This window comes from Physeter macrocephalus, chromosome 5 (assembly GCF_002837175.3).
Source record: "Physeter macrocephalus isolate SW-GA chromosome 5, ASM283717v5, whole genome shotgun sequence".
NCBI lineage: Eukaryota > Metazoa > Chordata > Mammalia > Artiodactyla > Physeteridae > Physeter > Physeter macrocephalus.
Window position 1 is genome coordinate 57,583,302 of NC_041218.1, and position 16,055 is coordinate 57,599,356.

The 16,055-nt window shown below is 46.5% G+C and overlaps 2 protein-coding genes and 1 long non-coding RNA gene across 3 annotated transcripts in view; all 3 read left to right on the forward strand.

Moving 5' to 3' along the window:
• The first annotated feature begins 34 nt into the window (after positions 1-34).
• LOC112067041 (proline dehydrogenase 1, mitochondrial-like) lies at positions 35-2,902 on the forward strand. Its single transcript, XM_024131840.3, is given in 4 exon segments — positions 35-681; positions 683-1,341; positions 1,344-1,956; positions 2,439-2,902. Coding segments are annotated over 4 exon segments (1,980 nt in total). The 5' UTR covers positions 35-349; the 3' UTR covers positions 2,815-2,902.
• Positions 2,903-5,528: 2,626 nt separating this feature from the next.
• On the forward strand, positions 5,529-9,581 carry LOC114486319 (uncharacterized). Its single transcript, XR_003679889.1, has 4 exons — positions 5,529-5,828; positions 6,123-6,180; positions 7,557-7,656; positions 9,452-9,581. It is a non-coding gene; the product is annotated as an uncharacterized lncRNA (long non-coding RNA).
• Positions 9,582-11,005: 1,424 nt separating this feature from the next.
• Positions 11,006-16,055, forward strand: part of GATAD1 (GATA zinc finger domain containing 1) — a 10,222-nt gene continuing 5,172 nt past the window's right edge. The window contains exons 1-3 of the mRNA XM_024131706.2: positions 11,006-11,409; positions 12,200-12,325; positions 13,962-14,021. Coding sequence (XP_023987474.1) covers positions 11,158-11,409; positions 12,200-12,325; positions 13,962-14,021 — 438 coding nt within the window. The 5' untranslated portion in view covers positions 11,006-11,157. The remainder of the gene's footprint in view (positions 11,410-12,199; positions 12,326-13,961; positions 14,022-16,055) is intronic.

Consider the following 16,055-nt stretch of genomic DNA (forward strand, 5'->3'; position numbering starts at 1 on the left):
CCAAACCTTCCAGAGAAAGTGAGGTTTAAGCCAAGGCTGGAAGAGGAGGAGGAGTTAGTCAGGTGAAGAGGTAGGGAAAGGTTTTCTCAGGCAGAGGAATCAGCCTGGACCAGGACTGGAGGAAGCAGAGAGGGCAGGCTCCAGAAACTTAAAGAAGTTCATGTGGCTGGACTAGGGAGTTCAAAGGGTGAGTTTAGACAGGAGAGTAGTGGGGGCCAGTCACTGCGGGGCTGGCAAGCCAAGTTCATCCCCAAGGCATGACTGAATAGTGGTCCCCCAAAGATGTGCACATCCTCATCCCTGAACCTGTGAACATGTTACTCCATATGGCAAAAGCAACATTGCCGATATGATGAAGTTAAGGACTCTGAGGTGGGAATATGATCTTGGACTAACTGGATGGGTCCAGTCGAATCACAAGGGTCCTTATGACCATATTTATAAGAGGCAGGAGGATCAGCATCAGAGAAGAAGATGTGACAAGAGAAACATAGGTCAGAGTGATACAGTGGCTGTTTTTAAAGATGAAGGAAGAGCCACGAGTCTTAGGCGAAACTTTTCCGTGCTGCGCTCCGCCCTCTCCCGCCGAGCCACGCTGTCTACAGCGCCGGCGACTCGCGAGCAGCACGCCGCGGGCCTGGAAGCCGTGCGGGGGCGCGGGGCGGCCGAGGCCGCGCGGCTGGGCCGCGGACTTCTGCAACACGCAGGAGGCGTACCGGAGCCGGCGCAGCTGGGAGCTGGCGCGCAGCCTGCTGGTGCTGCGCCTTTGCGCCTCGCCCGCGCTGCTGGCGCGCCACGAGCAGTTGCTCCGGCTTGCCAGGAGACTAACGGGGCAAAGGTTGTTCGACAGACTGATGAAGATGACCTTCTACGGGCAGTTTGTGGCTGGTGAGGACCAGGAGTCCATCCGGTCCCTGATCCAGCACAACAGGGCCTTCGGCGGGGGCTCTATCCTGGACTACGGTGTGGAGGAGGACCTGACCCCCGAGGAGGCCGAACGCAAGGAGATGGAGTCCTGTACCTCAGCATCGGAGAGGGACGGCCATGGCACCAGTAAGAGGGAGAAGCAGTTCCAGGCCCACCGGGCATTCGGAGACCGCAGGGATGGCGTTGTCAGCGCCCGCATCTACTTCTACGCCAGCGAGGCCAAGTGTGACAGCCACATGGAGACATTCCTGCGCTGCATGGAGGCTTCAGGTGGCGCCAGCGAGGATGGCTTCTCATCCATTAAGCTCACCGCACTGGGGAGACCCCAGTTTCTGCTGCAGTTCTCAGATGTGCTGACCAAGTGGAGACGGTTCTTCCACCAAATGGCCGCAGAGCAGGGCAAGGCCGGGCTGGCTGCATGGACACGAAGCTGGAGGTGGCTGCACTGCAGGAAAGCGTGGTGAAGATGGGCATCGCGTCCCGAATGGAGATTGAGAACTGGTTCACTGTGGAGACCCTTGGCGTGTCCGGCACCCTGGACCTGCTGGACTGGGGCAGCCACATTGACAGCAGGACCGAGCTCTCCAAGCACCTGGTGGTCCCCAACATGCAGACAGGATAGCTGGAGCCCCTGCTGTCACGGTTCACTGAGGAGGAGGAACGGCAGATGACGAGGATGCTGCAGAGGATGGACGCCCTGGCCAAGAAAGCCAGCGAGGTGGGCGTGCGGCTGATGGTGGACGCCGAGCAGACCTACTTCCAGCCGGCCATCAGCTGCCTGACACTGGAGATGCAGCGCAGATTCAACGTGGAGAGGCCACTCATCTTCAACACGTACCAGTGCTACCTCAAGGACGCCTACGACAATGTCACCCTGGATGTGGAGCTGGCTCTCCGAGAGGGCTGGTGTTTCGGGGCCAAGCTGGTGCGTTGTGCATACATGGCCCAGGAACGTGCCCGCGCCCTGGAGATTGGGTATGAGGACCCTATCAACCCCACGTACGAGGCCACCAACACCATGTACCACAGGTGCGCTGCCCTCTTTGGCTCCCGGAGCCTCAGAGCTTCCTGGGGGCGGGGTAGAGGGGAGAAACCGGGAAGGGGCTGGAGCTGACCCGACGTGACCCTGTCCAACGTGGGAGCAACCCGGGGGTCAGAACCAATGCCTCCTCTGCCTTTGTTTTACTTTTTCTAAAACCATTAAGGTGTTTTGTTTTTTTTTAATATAAAAGTCTACTGAACTGCCTGAGTTGATAAAGATGAGAGCTGTACCCCGGCAGCCCTCCCCAAATGGCACGAGGCCTGTTTGCTTTTTAATTCCACGCCAGGATCGTCCACTGTTTTGCACCTGCTTCTGCCTCTGCCCCTGCAGAGGCTGTGCAGGCCTGACTCATGCGTCACCCTCCCCAGGTGCCTCAACTACGTCCTGGGGAACGTGCCCGCGCCCTGGAGATTGGGTATGAGGACCCTATCAACCCCACGTACGAGGCCACCAACGCCATGTACCACAGGTGCCTCAACTACGTCCTGGAGGAGCTGAAGCACAATGCCAGGGCTGCAGTGATGGTGGCCTCGCACAGTGAGGACACCGTGTGCTTCACGCTGTGCAGGTTGGAGGAGCTGGGCCTGCACCCTGCCGATCGCCAGGTGTACTTTGGACAGCTTCTGGGCATGTGCGACCAGATAAGCTTCCCGCTAGGCCAGGCAGGCTTCCCCGTGTACAAGTACGTGCCTTATGGCCCTGTGATGGAGGTGCTGCCCTACCTGTCCCGCCGTGCCCTGGAGAACAGCGGAGTCATGAAGGGTGCTCAGAGGGAGTGGCAGCTGCTTTGGCAGGAGCTCAAGCGGAGGCTCCGCACGGGCAGCCTCTTCCACCGCCCGGCCTAGTGCTGTGGCCGCGTCCCGACACATCCTCACCTGGGCCGCGACCACCCAGGGCTACAACCCGACCCCAACCTCACACACACACCTTTTATATCCCAAACTGTGAGACCCCGCTGGCCCCTGCCCGTGGGCACCCAGGTGTGGGCTATGTCCGTTACCTGCCAGAGCTGCTGGGAACTGTCAGAGACCGCTCTCCAGTGAGCGAGCATGGCTGCATCTCTGCCCATCCCCACGACCTTGGGCCTGAAGAACCACCTTCTGCAGTGTCCAACCCATGGGCCCTGAGCCCCACAGGTGGGCAGTGGCTGGCTGGGGAAGCTGGCCTGTCAATAAACCACTATTTCTGCAAAAAAAAAAAAAAAAAAAAAAAAAAAAAAAGATGAAGGAAGGGGCCATGAGCCAAGAAATGAGGGAGGCCTGTAGAAGTCGGATACGGTAAGGAAATGTATTCTTCCCTAGAGCCTCCAGAAAGGAATACAGCCCTGCTGACACCTTGATTTTAGCCTAGTGAAACTGATTTCGGACTTCTGACTTCCAGAACTGTAAGATAATAAATTTGTGTTGTGTTAAGGTGTTACGTTTGTAGTAATTTTTTACAGCAGCAATGAATAATTAATACAATGGGGAATCACTGAAGGTCTTCCAGCAGGAGGCCATGGGGATCTGACTAGAAAGATTACACGAGGCACAGTGTGGAAAATGGGCCAGAGTAAGCAAAAGTGGAAGCAAAGAGACCAGAAATCCAGGTAAGAGATTATGATGAGCTTTGCCACAGTGCTTTGCAGCAGAACATAGTTCTCAGAAAACCAGTAACAAGCAGACCAAAAATGGCAAAGAAAAAGGACCCCGTTAACCTCTTGGGGACATGAAGACTCAGGGAAGCCCCTGCTACTGACCTCCTGTCCTACAAAGAGAGCCATGGAGGAGTCTGAGGAGATTGCTGAGATGGCAAGGGCTTGGACAAACCGAGGACCAGCTGGGAATGGCGTCTGAAGAAGGTCTGAACAAGGTACCACACCCTTGGGGAGGCAGACCCTGTTTTATAAAATTGCCCCTTACTCCTCAAATTAATCTCTAAATTTTACAAAACTTATGGAGTTTTTTATTCAGCACTTGAAAACGTAACTTATCAGAATGAGCAAATGTGTGAGAATAATCAAGAAAAAAATTGAAAGAGAAGGATTATGGGAAAGAGGGAGAATAGTGATATACCTAATCAGAGACTAAAATATAATTAAGCTAAATAATTAAAAGTGTGGTGCTGGCAGGGCAACAGATAAACGGATCAACGGGATGGAAGAGATTCAAGAAATAGACTCATATATATAATAAGAGATTAATATTTGGTAAAGGTGGCATTTCTATTGTCTCATGGTGTTGGAACAATTAGCTATGCTTGGATAAGAAAGTTTAATAGTTATTTCACATCTTTTACAAAAATGCATTGCAGATGAATTAAAGATATTATCATACATATTAATAGCCATAGAAGAAAATATCAATGAACATTTGTGTAAGCCTTTGTAAGAATGATATCATGTAACAAATGCTTGACAGGTTTGGGGTACAGGAATACTTTAAACATCATCACAAAAAGATAGCAATAGGGCTTCCCTGGTGGCACAGTGGTTGAGAGTCTGCCTGCCGATGCAGGGGACACGGGTTCGTGCCCCAGTCCGGGAGGATCCCACGTGCCGCAGAGCGGCTGGGCCCGTGAGCCATGGCCGCTGGGCCTGCGCGTCCGGAGCCTGTGCTCCGCAACGGGAGAGGCCGCAACAGTGAGAGGCCCGCGTACCGCAAAAAAAAAAAGCAATAAATCTGAAATGCAAAATTCTGAAAATAAAATCTGCAATATTTCTTATAATGTAAAAATAACTTTTTTAACAAGGAAAAGATGAGTAACTCAATAGAAAGATGAGTAAGGAGCATAAATAGGCAATTCATAAAGAAAATTTAAATGGTCAATCAACTTAGGAGACCACATCTCATAAATAACCAAGGAAAAGAAAAACAATCATGAAATGTCTTTTTTGTTTGTTTGTTTTGCATAAAAGACTGGCAAAAACTAAAATTCTCAGAGTTGCAAGGGTGTGGAGAAATGGATAAGCCAGGACCACATTATGACTTGTAGGGGCCTTACACACATTTGCCTTCATGGGTCCCATCTCCATAATAAAATATGAAAAAGCATATTTTATGGCTTCATTAGTATAAAAAATATAATCCAGGCTGGATTCACTGTATATTATATACTCATTATTATTATATTCGTTTTTTTCTTCTGATTTTAAAAGAAATTAAGAAGTTTTCATGACCCCTAAAACTATTCTGGGCCCTAGGCAATGTGCCTTCTGTGTCCAGTGGCTAAGTCAGCCCTGAGATAACTTCATGGGAGGTGGCAGGTGTGTAAACTTTTTTGGGTGAGTAATTTGGCAACATCAATCATTAGACCCAACAGTTACATTTTAAGGAATTTATCCCATAAAAATACTCACACAAATAGGCAACAATACACGTGTAAGGAAGTTCATTACATCATTCATTGTTTGTAACTGCAAAAAATTTAAAACAGGCTAAATATCCAACATCAGAGGAATGGGTTATCTCTATCACAGCAGAATTGGAGGATATGCTGAATTGTATGAATTTTTATAATGAGCCTTTATTATTTATATTAGAAAGATATTTACATTTTGAAGAGTAAAATAATTATTTCTTTTTTTGATAAAATCTGGAACTCCTCTGAGGAAAGCCGTCTTCACACACAGCTGAGAAGGATTAAAAGATGCTCAAGCAACCAAGTTGGTTTCTTCCCCAGCCGTCCTGCAAATCGGAAGGGGGAGAGGCAACAAGATTTTAGAGCACTCAAAACCAAAACCAAAGAAACAAAAATCAAAGACAGCTGAGTTTTCCTTATAAAACTAGAGTTGGCGGATGCCTGAATCACAAAATGTGGCTTTCACCTGGTCCTCAAAAAGCTTTCCCAGCTCCTAAGCCAGCAGTCGTCTGAAGGACAGGTAGGCACAGGCGAGGGTACCGAGAAGCAAAGCTCTAAGCGACAGTTAGGGGAGTGGCGGTTGGAGGATAGGGTGGACCAGGGACCCCACTGCCTAGGAGAGGGGCTCTGAGTCAGGTCCCTCTGCTGAGCCCCATAATGGTCAGCCACAGCCAATGCACATGGTTCTTAGTCTCAGGGGGGCCTCTGCCAGCATCTCCAAACTGACTCCATGTCAGGGAGTGTCCCGAAGCCTCAGCAGAAAGTCTTCCAGAGGACGTGGTGTCCTCCTCACCATGTCATCACCTTCTCTCAGGCAGGAGGAAGACGCTTATGAAACTCCACCAGGGATCCTGCACAATTATTTCAAATAAGTAAGACTCGTTTATGATAAAGTTGGCTTTTTTTAAAATAATTTTTTAAATTTTATTTATTTTTGGCTGCATTGGGTCTTTTGTTGTTGCACACGGGCTTTTTCTAGTTGCAGTGAGCGGGGGCTACTCTTCGCTGTGGTGCACGGGCTTCTCATTGTGGCGGCTTCTCTTATTGCGGAGCATGGGCTCTAGGCGCGGCATGCGGGCTTCAGTAGTGTGGCATGCGGGCTCAGTAGTTGTGGCTCATGGGCTTAGTTGCTCCGCGGCATGTGGGATCTTCCCGGACCAGGGCTCGAACCCGTGTGCCCTGCATTGGCAGGCGGATTCTTAACCACTGCGCCACCAGGGAAGCCCCGGCATTGGTTTTTCTGGTGGATGATGATGTCATTGGTGCCCGCCATGATACAGGGAGATGCCTACTTGGGCTGCAGGCCAGTGAGGAGCCGGGGAGACCTGATTCGGGCTGCTTGGTGAGAGAAGTCAGACGACGAGGTGGGGGGCAGTGAGGAGGGGAACGGGAGCAGGCACTTGTCCTGAGTGGAGGCTGTTCATTCAGCTGAGAACGGGCTGACTGATATATTAACCCACACGTTTGCTAATTAGTGCCTGCTTACCAAGTGCAAGGTGTGGGGAGGTAGAAGAAACCCAGGGGAAAAAGGCAAACTTCCTTTCCTCAACATGCTCCTAGTCCAGTGAAGGAGACACGGGTAGAAAGGTGTACCCTAAGGCGGAAGGAGGGAATAGCCACCGCAAGGAACAGCTACTTAATTGGGGGGAGGGGAGAAAGGACACGTGAGTCCTGGAATGAGGCTTCCTGGAGGAAGTGATGCCTGAGCTGATTCTGGGAACATAGGTACGGCCGGGTGTGATGCGTTGAGAGGAAGCACACTCCCGGCAAAGAGAACACTCTGAGCCAAGGCACGGGCATGGGAACCATGGGGCACACACGCAAAATAGAAAGTAGTTCGGTTGGGTTACACACAGAAGGTAAGAGTGCAGTGAGAGACAGTGCTGTCATGACGCCCCTCCTGAGGATAAAAGACGAAAAGGCAAGAATACCTGCCCTGACTCTTTCTCCCTTCTTGCAGTTCCATAGGTCTCACTCATTCTCTCTCTGTCCAGTCCACAAGCTCTCTTTCTCTAGTTTGTCAGTGTTAAGAGGCCACTTGAGTTAATTACATTTTTTCCAAGATTACAGCTGGGGGAGAGGGGTATAACTAATGACTTGACCAGCCTGGTCAAAAGAAAGCCTCCTCCTGTCTTATCAGCCTGAGTTAACGTTAAATCAGGCACTGACCAGATGAAAAAGTTGTTTACAACCTAATATGTACTAACTCACTTATGAGGTATGCTCTCTCATTATCCTCTTTTGACAGGAGAAGACTCAGTGACCGTGTGCCCCTGAGATATACAGGACAAGAGCGTGAGTGGGCAAGGAACCCTATGCTGCCCATATGCACCAAGACACAAAATGTGGTGAATATCATCTCTTAGAAACTGGCCCTGGGATACATTTTATGCATCTGCCTTTTTTTTTTTCCCAAAGAGTTTTAATTACTGAACTATGCAACACCTAAATTATGCAAATTAGACTGCATGCTGACAGTGATAGTCCCCTGGGGAAATCAGCTTTCTTTCTTTCCCTTAGTGTGAATGTTAAGACCTTGGGAGGTATTTATTTCTATATTCACAGCTTACACACACACACATACACACAGGCATACCCCACCAGCAGAATTTTATTGCACATCCCCGTAGGCACCAAATTATCTCTATGTGCTCCAATCGAACCCTTCCTCTGGGTCCAAGCTAGGTATCTCTCTCTCCTTATAGCAATCTGAGATCTCTCCCTTGGCACCTCAGGGAGCCCTGGCCTGGCCAGTTGTGGCTCCTGATCTTCCTGAGGCACCCAGGAAGGAGCAGGGTATTGGGTCAGAGCCTTCATTGACAGTGCCTTCCTGAATCCTTTTCTCCTACCCATTTCTCTCACCTCCCAACACCCTCACTTCCCCTGCCCCAGTCACCATCTCTGCCACGTAGTCCTATTTATCCTTACAGCACACTGCTCTATTCTATTAACACTCTACTACATCTGCACAGGAGTTTTGTGATACTATAGCTTTGCTGCTTGTAGGAGAAGCCCCATGTATTGACTGAGAACTATGTGCCAAACATGATAATTGATCAAATCTTCATGCAGCACTGAGGTGGGCAATTGTCGATTTACAGACAAGGGACTGAGCTGCAGAGAGGCGGTCTGCTTGCCAGCCCTTGAACTAGGTACTGTCCACTGTGCCCCAGGACCTCTGGCTAGGAGAGGATATTTAGGACCAAGAAACTGCCTATTTCCTTATTTTCCATTTGATACTTTCTCCTCTTTTTATTCTTTTTTAAAAATAGAAGTAACACGTAATGTGGTAAAAAAATATTTCAAATGATAAAAAAAGGGTGCAAAAAGAAAAGTGAAAGCCTCTCTCCCTCACCACTTCCGTTAGCATCAATTGTCAACAGTTTTTTTGTCTAAATAACTAAAAAAAGTACACACCACACTCACATAGATTTTTAATTTACACACAGTGATCATGTTCTATACACTGTTCTATAAATTGCTTATTTCCCTCCTAATTATGTCTGAGATCTTTTCATATGAGCAAGTAGAAGAGCTTTGAATGGTTTCCTGTCTCACTCAGAGTAAAATCCAAAGTCCCTACTTTGGCTGACATGACCTTGATGCAAAAGCCTGACAAAGATATTACAAGAAAGGAAAATTATAAGCCTATCTCACTCATGAACATAGATACAAAAATCTTAAAATATTAATAAAGCAAATCCAGCAATATGTGAAAAGAATAGTATATGATGACCAAGTTGGATTCATTCCAGGAGTGGCAGTATTAATTTAACATTCAGAAATCTATCCGTGTAGTCCACACATTAATAGATAAAGAAGAAAAAGCATTATGATTGTCTCATACAGAAAACTATTTGATAAAATTCTACACAATCATGATGAAAATAGGAATAGATGGGACCTTCCTTACCCTGACAAAGAGAATCTACAAAATCTACAGTGTTAGAAATCAGTATAGTGGTTATCTCTGGATAAAGAGCAAGTGAGGGGCTTTTGTGGTAGTAATGTTCTATTTCTTGATTTGGTTGCCTGAGTGCGGTGACTTCGTGATAATCAACCTGTACACAGATGGACTGGATACTTTACAGTATGTGTATTATACTTAATTCTAAAAGGTTGTAAATTTTTTTTTTAAACCAGGAAAAAAATGTAGTTCTTCCTGATGATCTCAGAAGGGTAGAGGGTGTGACCAGGAGCTATGAGAGCTGGCAAGGACAGGAGAGATGGAGGAATGGAGAAAAGAGTGTGTTGAGTGGTTACACATGTGGATATGGACCAGACCCAGGATGGTGTCCTTTGGTGGAGAGGAAGCTGGTGAGCCAAGGGCCTAAGTCTTCAGTGAATGAGAGGCAGTAATCTGGAGATGAAGTGCAAAGACAGGTGCACTAGAGGGAGAGGTATATTAGGGAGCATGGAATTTAGTACCTATACACCCCTCACAGAGTGCATTGTTCTACAATAAGGAGACAACACTGTGTACCTACTCTCCTCAACCACTTTCACAATTGGTCTTAAACCCCATAATGGTCTGGAAAGCAGTTAATATTTTGTTTTACTATTGGAGAACCCTAGACTCAGAGCCAGGATGACCGAGCCACAACTCAGGACCCAGAGCTGCTTCAAAGGCCTGTCCAGATGTGCTTCCAAGACCAGTGGCCATGTGGGCATCTGGGCCAAATCACGGTCCCTCTGTTGCTCATCAGTTAACAGTAAAATAGGGATAACATCTTGTTCCACAACTGGCATAAGCACTAAATGCGGTTTCACGACATCATAAGGCGTTCAGTACAGTTTTCTTCTTGCTCTTCCCCCAGCACTCCACCAACATATTCATCATGATCTGTCCAAGAACATCAAGTCTAGAAAACCCAGGATCATGAAGACAGGTATGCAACCACTGCTCCCACTAAGTGAGGCTGAGGGGTGACTCGTTTCTCTGGCGAGCCCTGTACTGACCAGCGACATTAATAGAGGTTGGATTCTCATGACGCCCTTGTCCTGGGCCAGCTGTCCTCGAGTACGGTCCACGGAGGTCCTGAGATCCTTTCTGGCGGTTCTCGGGGCCAAATCTGTTCCCCAACAATACCAAACCAGCACTCTGTCCCTGGCGTACGGTTCAGAGGATACGAACACTGTCATTCAAGGGCCAATGAACGTATGCGTGACATCTTTGGCTTTAAAATGTTTCAACTCCTAATACACAAATGTCCATGGATATAACCCTTATAAGCAAACGTATTTGGGGGTCTAAATTATAACTTTAAAGAGTGTAAAGGGGTCCTAAGTAGCAGTGCCAGATTTAACAAATAAAAATACAGGATGCCCAGTTACATTTGAATTTAGATAAACAACGAATATTGCATGGGATACACTCATATTAAAAAGTTATTCGTTGCTTATCTGAATTTTAGATATACTTGAGCCTGCGGTATTTTAGTAGTCAATCACAGGCCTAAGACCGAAAAGTCCGCGAACCGTCCTCTGTCCCAGGAGTCCCGGGCGGGTCAGTTCCGGTCAGGCGGGCCGATCTGTGCGCGGGCCCCGCCCATCGCCGGAAGCCTCCCCAGGCCAAGGCTCGTCTTTCTCCCCAGGCCCAGGCCCCGCCCCGGCCCCGCCTCCCGGCGCCGGGGCCGCTGGGGGATGGTGCGGGAGGTGGCGCGGGCGGAACAGGCTTCCTACCTCCAGGGGGCAGCGGCCGCGGCCTGGTCCCAGGGTGGACAGCTCGGCGCCGCGCCCGGCCGCTCTTTCTGTCTTTGGGAGTGACGGGCCGGCCAGTGGGCCGCCGAAAGCCGGCGGTCGCCATTCCCGTTTCTCTGCGCCCGCGGGGGCCGCCCGAGCCGGCCACGATGCCACTGGGCCTGAAGCCCACCTGCAGCGTCTGCAAGACCACATCGTCCTCCATGTGGAAGAAGGGCCCGCAGGGGGAGATCCTCTGCCACCACTGCACGGGCCGGGGCGGCGCGGGCGGCGGGGGCGCCGGCTCAGGGGCGGCCGGCGGGACGGGGGGCAGTGGCGGCGGTGGCGGCTTCGGCGCGGCGACCTTCGCCAGCACCTCGGCCGCCCCTCCGCAGAGCAACGGGGGCGGGGGCGGCAAGCAGGTGAGCTCCTCCGGCCCCTCCCTCCGGCGGAGGTCGACCGGGCGCTTGGCGGGAGGAGGCCGGGTGGGCGCGGAGGGGGCGGGCGGGGGCCTCCCGGGATCGCCGTGCTCATACTGGGGTGGGCCGCCCCTTCCCATCACGGTTGAGAACATGGTCTTTGGTTCGGCCCCTTCTCAGCACCTTTTCTTGTGAGAAATTGAAAGGCTAGAGAAGCAAGAAAAGTGAAAACGCTTCAGAAATCCCCCCATTGTAATGTTTTGGATAGCAACCAGACATCTCAGTATACGTACGTATACATAGAGATGTCAGCAGGGTCATGCTACTGGACCTCTTTATCTGTTAATAAAGTTCATTTTGTCATAATGTCGTGTTATTATCATGTCATCATTTTCAGTGGCAGCGTAAGTACTACATTGCAGGAGGTGGCATACCAAACCCGTTCTCTGGCGTAGGAGAGTTGAGTTTTTAAGCATTTTCCTGTTATAAACACAACCGATGAATAGTTCTTGCCTTGGCCTGGACTGACTTGTTGCTGCCCCTTGACCTATTACAAGTAGCTCACGCCTTTTTGGATGCTCTGGAAATGCTTGCCTAAGGCTCTCCGTGTTTGAATTAGGCCAGTTCGTGTGATTACCCGGCATAAAAAGAAAAGGTGCACTCTTACTTAATTTTTAAATGATCGTTTAAAGTGCATACTCTGGGATCCTTGTAAGATGTTTGTATCGGGACAGCAACCTTTCTGCACTTTTTATTTCTTCTCTTTTTTGTTCTTTAATTGTTTATGTAACAGAGTAAGCAGGAAATTCACAGGAGGTCTGCTCGGCTCAGAAACACTAAATACAAATCTGCTCCAGCTGCTGAAAAGAAAGTTTCCACTAAAGGAAAAGGGAGAAGACATATTTTTAAATTAAAAAATGTAAGATGATTGTGGACAGTGTTTTGTACTGTAATGGCATTGTGTGTGTAGTGTGTCCTGCCACTGCCTTCATCTCTCATCGCTGAACTTGGACTCTGCTCTTGGCAGCTATTCTATAGTGTTCTGGGGACTGGTCCAGACTTTCTAAAAGGGAGTGAGCTCTGTTGTAGGAGGCTTACTGTTTATAAAGTTAATAATACCCTTTCTCTGTTTTTTTAGCTTTTATTTTTTTCTCTGGGAAATATAAAATATTCTAAGAGAAACCTAAACCTCGAGTGCATTTTACTGGGTTCTCTGGAAAGGATGAGATGGGGTTATAGTTCTTGGTGTGGCCAGGTATACTGGGAAAACTTTTTTTTTTCATTCTTAAAGCTCTAAGTAAATAATAATACTGGAACTCTTTCATTTCCATATTTGTTTGTTATTATGGCCTCAGAAGACGTTTCTTACTGATTTATAATGACCAACTTGATGAATATGAATGAAAAATTTTACTAAATCTTCTCTATCTCTTCTTCTATAAGAAAATAGATGGTCGAAAGACTTGTGCTGGGGTAGTGGAAAGCATATTTTTGTTGCAGTAAATTCTCATTGTTTTTGTAAATACAAGGGACAGTGGTCAAACACAATGGGCAATGTATTATATACTATTTTTTTAAAACCTCAGTATGGTACTCTTTGCTTTCAGAACAGGAATGCTTCACTTACCAGTAAAGGCATTTCTGAAGTTGGGTGTGTTTATTTAAAAAACTCAGAGAGGGCTTGCGTTATATTCTTGTGCAGATTGTGGATCCTTTTTCTTGTTTAGAATAGTTGCCCCTAATTTATTTAAGATTTTTATAATTCAGTTTTCTAAAATGAGGTGTTTATTGACTCGAAAAAACATGTAAATATTGGATTATAGTTGTATACACTTAAATGCTCTAAACACGTTTTCCTCTTAAATATGGTGGAATATGTTCTCTGCAAGTATTTTAATATCAATTTCTCTAACAATGCCTTTCTTCAAGGATAATACCAAGACATATTCAGGAAGGCCTAGTTACTGTGTTGTGGCATGAAAGTGTGTGTTACAGCTTAGGAAGGAATTTCAATGATGGTTGAGTGGTGACAAGTTACTGAGAACTCCCAAGAAAGTTTCCTTTGTCCTTGGTTCAGGCTTGCTAGAAGATTAGTTCTGATGATACTGTCATAACTAGTTCCATAGTTAAGTGGAGATGGAAAATGTCTTTGAGGAGGCACGTTTTTTATTATTCCCACCTCCGTCATGCTCAGGCCATTAGAGCCAGATTTTTTTTATAACTAGAATGTGTAATAAAGCTCTGAGAAGGCTTCTGTTAGATTTCAGCCACATAGTCAGGAGCCGGTCCTTTGGGGCTCAGCAATTTTTAAGCTAAAGGTAGCAGAAGTATTCAGACCAGGCTTTGCCACAACGATCAGAAAAGCTTTTTTTTTTTTTTTTTTTAACTGCAGTCCTTGTCACCAAACAACAACTTTAGTATTTCTTAAATTACAGAACTCTCATTTATGGCTGGAAAAATGCCTGTACACGCTGCACACACACACACACACGTGCACACACACGTGCGCACACACACATTATGAACGTGCTAATATTTTTACTTTTTTTTCACAGCCCATCAAAGCCCCTGAGTCAGTTTCCACCATAATCACTGCAGAATCAATCTTCTACAAGGTGAGCATCTGTAGTTACTGAAGGAAGGTTTGAATTCATTGTATAATGTGCTACTAAAATGCTGGGTTAGTCTAAAAGTCTCTGCTACTCTGTATAAGGTGTGATTGTGGTTTTTATTCCTTTCTAGGCTATTTTTCCCTGTAGGTGGCTATTATAAAACATCTCATCCATAGCTGAGTTAGGAGAGGAAGTTGCCTATTGAAATATGATATGAGGATCTTAAGTTTTTTTTTTTTTTTTTTTTTTTTTTTGCGGTACGCGGGCCTCTCACTGTTGTGGCCTCTCCCGTTAACGGAGCACAGGCTCCGGACGCGCAGGCTCAGCGGCCATGGCTCACGGGACTAGCCGCTCCGCGGCATGTGGGATCTTCCCGGACTGGGGCACGAACCCGTGTCCCCTGCATTGGCAGGCAGACTCTCAACCACTGCGCCACCAGGGAAGCCCTTAAGTATTTTTTAATGTAGATTATGAGAATCGTTTTTAAAATGAAAATGTATGGTGTGGAGCCATTGAGTATGATGCTGGCTGTGGGTTTGTCGTACATGGCCTTTATTATGTTGAGGTTGGTTCCCTTTTTGCCCATTTTCTGGAGAGCTCTTATCATAAATGGGTGTTGAATTTTGTCAAAAGCTTTTTCTGCATCTGTTGAGGTGATCATATGGTTTTTATTCTTCAGTTTGTTAATATGGTGTATCACATTGATTGATTTGCGTATATTGAAGAATCCTTGCATTCCTGGGATAAACCCCATTTCATCATGGTCTGTGATCCTTTTAATGTGCTGTTGGATTCTGTTTGCTAGTATTTTGTTCACGATTTTTGCATCTATGTTCATCAGTGATATTGGTCTATAATTTTCTTTTTTTGTGATAACTTTTTCTGGTTTTGGTATCAGGGTGATGGTGGCTTTGTAGAATGAATTTGGGAGTGTTTCTCTCTCTGCATCTTTTTGGAAAAGTTTGAGAAGGATTGATGTTAGCTCTTCTCTAAATATTTGTTAGAATTCGCCTGTGAAGCCATCTGATCCTGGACTTTTGTTTGTTGGAAGATTTTTAATCACAGTTTCAATTTCAGTGCTTGTGATCGGTCTGTGTATATTTTCGGTCTGTGTATATTTTCTGTTTCTTCCTGGTTCAGTCTCGCAAAATTGTACCTTTCCAAGAATTTGTCCATTTCTTTGTGGTTGTCCATTTTATTGGCATATAGTTGTTTGTAGTAGTCTCTTTAATCCTTTGTATTTCTGCAGTGTCAGTTGTGATTTCTCCTTTTTCATGCCTAATTTTATTGATCTGTGTCCTCTCCCTTTTTTTCTTGATGAGTCTGGCTAAGGGTTTATCAATTTTGTTTATCTTCTCAAAGAACCAGCTTTTAGTTTTATTGATCTTTGCTATTGTTTTCTTCATTTCTGTTTATTTCTGCTCTTTATGATTTCTTTCTTTCATTGACTTTGGGTTTTCTTTGTTCTTCTTTCTCTAGTTGTTTTAAGTGTAGGGTTAGATTGTTTATTTGAGATTTTTCTTATTTCTTGAGGTGAGATTGTATTCTATAAAGTTCCCTCTTGGAACTTCTTTTGCTGCATCCCATAGGTTTTGGATCGTCGTGTTTTCATTGAAGCTTGATACGATTTCAATTTTCTTAAGTTTTCCCAGGCTAGATTTGTGACTCAAGATGTGATCTGTCCTGGAGAATGTTCCATGTGCACTTGAGAAGAAAGTGTATTCTGCCACTTTTGGGTGGAATGTTCTGTAAATATCAATTAGATTTATCTGGTCTATTGTGTCATTTAAAGCTTGTGTTTATTTATTTTCTGATTGGATGATCTGTCCATTGGTGTAAGTGGGGTGTTAAATTCCCCTACTCTTCTTGTGTTACTGTCGATTTCTCCTTTCATGGTTGTTAGCATTTGCCTTATGTATTGAGGTGCTCCTGTGTTGGGTGCATAAACATTTATAATTGTTATATATTCTTCTTGGATTGATCCTTTGATCATTATGTAGTGTCCCTCCTTATCTCTTGTAACAGTCTTTATTTTAA